This window comes from Quercus suber, unplaced genomic scaffold (assembly GCF_002906115.3).
Source record: "Quercus suber isolate HL8 unplaced genomic scaffold, Cork oak 2.0 scaffold_29, whole genome shotgun sequence".
Lineage (NCBI taxonomy): Eukaryota > Viridiplantae > Streptophyta > Magnoliopsida > Fagales > Fagaceae > Quercus > Quercus suber.
The window spans coordinates 739,032-747,412 of record NW_027069494.1 but is presented as its reverse complement, the minus strand read 5'-3'; the positions used below and the strand labels follow the sequence as shown (position 1 = coordinate 747,412).

The window sequence follows — 8,381 nt, the reverse complement described above, 5'->3', positions numbered from 1 at the left end:
CATTTTTCTTGTGTTCTTAATAAGCCAATAAAGTTTAGACTATTGTACTTTTTTAAAAAATAAAAAATAAAAATAAAAACGGAAAACCTACTAATGGGATAGAACTAAAATTTATAAAAGTGGTTTAAATTATAAAAAGAGTAAAAATATGCCAAAATTATAAAAGGAAAAAAGTTTCTCTCCAAACTAGTTTGGAGAGAAACCCTACAAATTTATTGTATATATTTATATTGAGTGTGAATTTTAAAAAATTTAACCGTTAGATTGCATATTCTTATTACATCCATAATGCTTACAAAATTTCAAAAAAATCAAAGATTAATTGCTATGTCATCAAATAAATATTATAATTTCAAGTTTTTGTAATTTAAAGTTGTATATAAAAAATAAGTTAATTGATCAAATAGTAAATAATATCCGATTTGAACAAAATTTGATATGTATGTTAAGAACATAAGGAATATGAAATTCAACATTTAAATTTTTAAAATTTATACCTAAAAAAGAAATATATGAAAAGTTTGAAGAGTTTCTCTTATAAAAATTATGGACATGGATGGGGCCGTAATGTAATATAACAAAATATTGTTTATTTGGGGGTCTGGCTCTCCTCCCGTTTAAAATTCTTCAGTTTTCTCCAGTTTTTGCCCGGATGAAGGACACGTGGCACGTAAAGGTAAAAAATATGCCACATCAAAACATCATTTATCTCCATCCATCTTACCCACTCCTTTCACTCAGCAACCTCCATTCACAAACCCACCTCCCATATACACCAACAATCTTGGCAAACGGACGGCAAGGACCATCGGAATGGTGCCGGAGATGCCATCCACTAACATCCATGGCAACAAATAGCAATGCTACGAAGGTTTTGCAGCTACTGTACTTTTATTTTTTGTTTTCTTAAAAGAAAATGGTTGCTTTGCTTTGCTGGGACCAACCATAGTTGGGACATTCTTCTATGCGGCTTTGAGAAGAAGAGGAGAGGAAGCAGTGTAAGAAAGGAAGGAAACTTACCCATATACAAGATTTCAATTTCCATTTTTTGATAAAAACTTCAAGATTTCAATTTCATATCTTTTCTTACACATTCTTAGAGACCAAAAAGTGCAAGCTGGTGATGAGCAAAAAGTGAAAATTGACAATCACCAAGTGGCCTTTCTAAGCCATGGGTGTTAGAGGGTGGCGTCTCCGGCACCTTTCCGATGGCTCCTTGCCGTCCGTTTGCCAAGATTGTTGGTGTATATGGGAGGTGGGTTTGTGAATGGAGGTTGCTGAGTGAAAGGGGTGGGTAAGATGGATGGAGATAAATGATGTTTTGATGTGGCATATTTTTTACCTTCAGATGTTTTACGTGCCACGTGTCCTTCATCCGGGTAAAAACTGGAGAAAACTGAAGAATTTGAACCGGAGGGGAGCCAACAAAATAAGTTTAGGGATTTAGAAAACCTCCGAGACTGAGACCAGTACCAGTTCAACGTAACACTGACAGTCTCGTTTCTGTATCAACTTGGTTCCGATACATAGCGCACATGCTCGATTACTCCTTCTCTCTCAGCTGTAAGCTCCTTCACTTCATTCTCTCTCTGCTCATTATCATTTTGTGATTTTTTTTTGGGTTTTGTTGATTTCGTGTATTTCATGTCCTAGGTTGTTGTCCTCTCCTCAGGATTGACATTTATTATAACATTTGTTTTGGTTCCTGTTGATTTTGCATTTGGGTGTTTTTTTTTTTGGTTTGTATTATGGGGTTTTGGTTTAAATGGCAAATGGCCTTTCTGGGATATGCTTGAATAATAATTTTTTTAAAGCTATTTATGTTCCAACTTTCTTAGGTTGAACTGTAGTGTCAGTCAAAGAAACCTAAGATTGAAAATAGAAGATGATGGTTCTTAGGATTTTTTGCTTATAGATAAAATAATTGGGGTTCTTAAGATTGTGCATTTGGGTTTTCTTTTGATTATGGGGTTTTGGTTTAAATGGCAAATGGGTTTTCTGGGCCATACTTGAAGAATCATTTTTTTAAAGCTGTTTATGTTCCAACTTTCTTGGGTTAAAATGTTTATATCAAAGAAGTGTTAGTCTAAGGAATCTAAGATTGAAAATAGAAGATGCTGGTTCTTAGGATTTTTAGCTTATAGATAAAATAGTTGGCTTAGGGGATGCACAAAAGGTGAATTGTGTGCTATATGAGCGCTTTAACATCTGAGGTTTGCTCCTCAGGAGATCTAAGGGTCAAGTCTGAAAGTGAGGCATCTTCTTTGAGGCTTGCCTCATTGTGTAATCCTGATAAGCTAGTTAGGACTATTGTAGGGGAATTAATTTAATTGTTCAACTAAATAGAGGGTATACATGGTTAAGTAATGCTTAATTTTCTGTATTTTGATTTTCATGTTACACACGCACTTGAACCCAAGACGTCACCCTCCCACTAGAACTTATAAGGGGATGGGGTGCCAGTTGAGCTAGAGCTCTTTGGCTGTAAAGCTTAATTTTCTTGTTGATTATATTGCACTTGTTTTATCTTTCTTCTTTTCAATTTTTTTTAATGTGCAATTATGGCCACATCTGCAATGTGATACAGAGCGATAAAAGAGGTCAAATTACTGACAGAGAAGTGGGTGATACCATTTGGAAGAATCTATTTCAGAGGAAAGTTGATCTCTCTAGAAACAACAAAGTAAATGCAAGTAAATGAAGAGACACCAAGCGACGAGCAGGAGATGGGGAAATCAGATCTGAACATTATGCAAATCCTCTAGAAATCAGATCAAGGTGGCTAATGGGTTGCTTCTTGCCAGTCTGATCATGGGATCCATGACTGATGGTGCAACATAGTGAAGAGAGAAATTTCTTCTGAAGGATCCGTATATTTTTTTGGGTTTAGCTGTGTCGTGAATTTTATTGTTTTGGCTGGGTGTGTATCAGACACATTCATACCTGTATCCGACTGATACCCGTGTCAGACACAGGCACTTTGTGAATTTTTGCCGTGTCCGTGCATCATAGGTACTTTCCCTTTCATTTTGCAATTTGTGATATCAATCTTTTCTTTTTTGTGTTTGTCATTGATTCTATACACTTGGTCACATGGCATGTCACTAGTTTTTATGTCCATGAATTACAAGTAAAAGTTGGCTATCTTTATATTAAATGTCATATGTATGCTGCAGTTTTTTTAAGTCTGTGCATCGCATTAATGCTGTCCACATTGCAGATATTGACCTGTTTCAGTACTAGAATCAAAGTCAATGTTTGCTGTCTAGACAAGATGCTATCCATAAGAAAACTTAGCAATCAGATCACTGCAAGTTCTTCTGTTGTATATCTCTTACTTGTTGTGAGCAGTAGCAATGTAACTCAAGCATTCAGATGCCGACCTCAAGCTCGTTGGTGTTGCAGTTTGGTCCGCCATTTTGGTATCCCCTATTTGACCCGCGTAGACATGCAAACTGTTGTCTTGGGATTACAGAGTAAATTTTCCCATCAACCAAAGTCTTTTACGATGACGGCTGGAACAATATTGGTTCAGGCTCGAGACCCTGCTAAACTAAGTATGGAGATACAAAATGCAATCAACGAGGGTAGATTTAGTGATACATGGAAGTTATATGAACAGCACATGCAGATGGCAGGATTTCCTAGAAAATCTGTTGTGCACAGGCTTATAACCAGCTTTGCAGAAAGCCTTGATGTTCAATGGCTCGAGAAAGCTTATGGATTAGTAGAACAGGCTTTTGAGGAATGTAAACAGACCTTATTCGAAAAGGAGCCACTAATATATCTCTCTTTTTGTCTTGCCAAATCTGGATTACCAGTTCCTGCATCAACAATATTGAGAAAGTTGGTGGAACTGGAAGAATATCCCCCTGTTACAGCTTGGTCTGCAATTTTGGCCTACATGTCACAAACAGCTCCTGGGGCTTACCTTGCTACAGAGCTGATTCTCGAGATAGGTTACTTGTTCCAAGATGATAGGGTAGATCCGCGTAAAAAGAGTAATGCACCTTTGATTTCTATGAAACCTACTACTACTGCTGTCAACATTGCTTTGGCTGGGTGTCTTTTGTTTGGGACAACTAGGAAGGCAGAGCAGCTCCTTGACATGATACCTCGAGTTGGTGTCAAAGCCGATGCGAACTTGTTGATCACAATGGCACATATATATGAGAGAAATGGGCGAAGAGAAGAGCTAAAGAGGCTGCAAAGATATATTGATGAAGCTCATAACTTGAGTGATATTCAGTTTCGGCAGTTTTATAATTGTTTGCTTTCATGCCACTTAAAATTTGGTGATCTAGATTCTGCATCTAGCATGATTTTGGAAATGCTTCGAAAAGCAAAAGAAGCAAGAAATTCTCTTGCTGTAGCTACACTTGTATATGATGCTGCTGCAAGTGGAAAAAAATCTCCTCCTAGTTTGGCTTCAGGGCCAAGTTTGAGTCAGAAACAATTTGAGATTTTGGGGAATAATAAATTATTTCAATATGAAGAGTTCTCCAAGGACCGACATTTCTTAAAACTTGAGGCTGAAGCAAAGCAAGTGCTTGGTGCTTTGTTAGCTAAGTTGCGGATGCAAGTTGAATTAATTACTACTGAACATGGAATTCTTCAACCAACTGAAATAATTTATGTGAAATTAGTTAAGGCTTTTCTAGAAGTTGGCAAGACCAAGGAGTTGGCAGAATTTCTTATCAAGACGGAGAAGGAAGATTCCCCAGTTTCCAATGATAATTCAGTCTTGGCTCATGTTATTAACTCATGCATCTCTCTTGGGTGGTTGGATCAGGCGCATGACCTTCTTGATGAGATGCGTTTGGCTGGGGTTCGAACTGGTTCTTCTGTATATTCCTCCCTCTTGAAAGCGTATTGCAAGGTAAACCGGGCAGGGGAAGTAGCTTCACTTTTACGAGATGCTCGTAAGGCTGGGATTCAACTAGATTCCAGCTGTTATGAGGCATTGATGCAGTCTAGAGTGCTTCAAAAGGATACCCAGGGTGCCCTCCATCTATTCAAAGAGATGAAAGAGGCCAAAATACCACGAGCTAGCCATCAAGGTTTTGAGATGTTATTTAAGGGATGTGAAGAGGGTGGTGAGGCAGGGTTGATGGCAAAGCTTTTGCAGGAAATAAAGGAAGGGCAGAAAATTGATAGTGGAGTTCATGATTGGAACAATGTAATACACTTTTTTTGCAAGAAGAGATTAATGCAAGATGCTGAGAAGGCTCTGAATAAGATGAGGAGTCTAGGGCATGCTCCAAATGCTCAAACTTTTCATTCCATGGTTACTGGGTACGCTGCTGTTGGAGGAAAATATGTGGAGGTGACAGAGTTGTGGGGTGAGATGAAGAGTCTTGCTTCTTCTACCTCAATGAAGTTTGATCAGGAACTCCTGGATTCTGTACTTTATACATTTGTCAGGGGTGGATTTTTTTTTCGAGCAAATGAAGTCGTGGAGATGATGGAAAAGGGGAACATGTTTGTTGATAAGTACAAATACCGAACTCTCTTCTTGAAGTACCATAAAACACTTTATAAGGGCAAAACTCCTAAAGTCCAGACAGAAGCCCAATTCAAAAAGAGAGAAGCAGGATTGGCTTTCAAGAAGTGGGTAGGCTTGTGCTGAGGAAATTCATGGCCTATTGCATGGCTTTTTGGGCTATAATCTGATGAGATGTGACGTGATACAAATTTTCAAGCAAATCAAGATTGATGTAGCTATAGGTGGCAGCCTTGTAGGTTTATTGCCCTCCCTTTTGCATTAGCAATGGCATTTGGGAGTTGGGGGGGGGGGGGGGGGGGGGAGGGGGGGTGGGGGAAACAAAGAGACAAAGCAGGGGAGGAGAATTAAGTTACAGTGGAAAAGCATGGTGTTGGTTGTCATTTAGAGAATTTGGAGGCAAAAAGTGGGCGCTGTCCTTTTGAAGATAAGATAGCTGATGTTACTTTTCACATCATTAGAAGAAGACATTAAAAGATTGTCTTGTTTTTGGCTCAGTATTTTGTGGGACTCGGATGTTTTTCACACCTTCCTTGGTTCATACCTTCAACCTAAATCCTCAGCTGCCTGCCTGGGATCTTGGGCAAAGGGTGAAAGCCTGATCTAGCAATATCCAGTGAGTGCGGAAGGGCAATGCAGCTTGGAGGAAAAAATTCCAAATCTTAGCAAAAGTTACTCAAACTACTATTTCCTTTACATAAATTGAGTGAAAAAGTAAATTTTAACTCTCTTATCATAAGAGATTGGAAGGTGTTTTTTTCCCCAACTGGCTGTTAGGATCAAATAAAGTACCTTTTGAGCACTTGACCCCTTGTTTAGTTGATAAATTTCATGGTTGCTCCTTAGGCAATCCCAGGATTATTGCAGCTGGTGAAACTTCTAAAAGTCTTGAAGGTGATGCAATTCATGCTTTTGTTATCCAAAGGTGAAGGATTTCCATTGAAGTCAAGCTGTCAAAGGCAAGAAGGGCTCTTGGTGACTTTTGAAAAAAACTCTTATGTTTGCATTCTGGAGAAGACTCCGCAGAAGTTGAAGATATAGGAATTCAGGATAAGGATTTTGGGCAAAGTTAGAGACATTGTCAACTGTTCCTGGGTGCTCTAATCCCTGAGCTTTGTTTTTTCGTTTCATTTTTATAAAAATAAAAAATTATAGGCTTTTGGTGCTATTGGGTTGTTTGGGTTTTGTTATTTGCTCAGCTTTTGAGGGAGCTTAAAATTTTTATGTCCTTTTGGACTTTTCTTTGCTGTTTTCTGTAAAGGTCTGATATATAGAGCTTTATCTTTTTCATAGCAGTCAGAAGCCTGGAGATGGGAATTTTCTTTCAGTTGGGTGCCCGAAATTCTTTGGAACATCAATCTGAAACTTTCTATGGCCTGTATGGATGTTAACCCCTAAATGTCTGAGCAAATGCTTTTCTTTTCTCTCGGTCACACTCTTTTGATGTCTGTGGTACATTTTGGCAAATATATCCCTGTTTAAATGTAATTTTTTGTGTATTTTGATAAGGTCTAAAAGTCGAAAGTTTTTTAGGAATAGATCCTTAGCAAATCACATTGTGGTAGGAATGCAAAATTGTGTTTTTTAAACTATTTTCTGTAGGTCATGTATCTATTCGATGTATTTACTTATTGATGCATAAATTTGAGTAGGATGTAAATTTATAATTCTAGACATAAATCCACAGAGCTATATATCTGGTGTTTGTGGTTATCTGATTCAATCAGAATACCTATCTCTCAACGAACTAAGATTTTATGGTGCAGTTACTTGGGAGGACCATTGATTTAAGAAGTTTGATTGCAGAACGGATGAACAAACTTTTTGGGGAGAATCGTGAGTTTTTGTTTGATTGTTTTTAGTCTCAGGATCTATGTGCAATAGTGGTAGGTAGTTTCACATTGTTCTATGGGTTCATGCAATGAAAAGTGCTTTCTGTTTCCCCTATTCCATTAACAGAAATTTAATATGATAAATTTCATTTTAGGATTTAGAGAAGCTGTTAATATCTTAAAACACACCCATGAATTGCTATCCAAAGACCTTTCAATAGACTCATTCAGTCTTATAATGCATGAGATGCAAGAGAACTTGTGTCATTTTCTAGTCAACTTGCTTCTCAGGTATGGAATTTCTTCCTCTCATTCTCTTCAGACGTATTTTGTGTGTTACTGAAGCTTTGTGTTGAACTTGGAATGTTTTATTCATTCAGTATATTTCCAATTTATTGTGGATGGGTTTTGGATAAAGCAAGAAACTTCTTAGTTTTTTCCATGTCAACTATTATCTTATTGATCCCTAAGAATATAAATAGTTGGGATAAACGATTTCGTTTGTGATTAATTACCAATTATCCTAAAAGTTTAAACTGTCTAGAAATGGTCAATTTAACCAATTTTATAACACTCTTTCTCACGTGTGGGTCTACGCTTTGTAATAAGTGAGGCTCAACACAAAGAGATTTTTCACTTTTAAAATGGGTACTAGAGTGGAGATAGGGTTCCAACTCAAAATCACCTACTCTAATTAAATAATAAATTACTGATTGTGACAAAACTTAAGTTGCAAGAAAATGTGAATTTAATTATTTAACCAATATTTTAACAATTTAAATGGAGACATTATGCATATGAGCTCTAATATACATTGTTAATATTGGTATGTGAAAGCTCTTGTTGTCAAGTGGAAGATTAGATGAGGAAACAAAAAGGTTTGATATAAATATTTAAAAAAATGGCCAAGAACCTCCAACACAGACATCCTTGATTCATATCCCCCTTTTCAACTATAAAATAAAAATATAAAAAAGTAAAATTGGTATTTGACTGCTCTTGTTGTCAAGTGAAAGATTTGATGTGCAAACAAAAAGGTTTGATAT

The 8,381-nt window shown here is 37.1% G+C and overlaps 1 protein-coding gene across 1 annotated transcript; it reads left to right on the top strand.

Moving 5' to 3' along the window:
• The first annotated feature begins 748 nt into the window (after window positions 1-748).
• LOC112012291 (pentatricopeptide repeat-containing protein At1g03100, mitochondrial) lies at window positions 749-6,927 on the top strand. The gene is made up of 3 exons (XM_024044677.2): window positions 749-1,563; window positions 2,588-3,012; window positions 3,221-6,927. Exon 3 carries the CDS (start codon window positions 3,275-3,277, stop codon window positions 5,627-5,629), a length of 2,355 nt encoding a protein of 784 aa, XP_023900445.1. The 5' UTR covers window positions 749-1,563; window positions 2,588-3,012; window positions 3,221-3,274; the 3' UTR covers window positions 5,630-6,927.
• The last annotated feature ends 1,454 nt before the right edge of the window (window positions 6,928-8,381 follow it).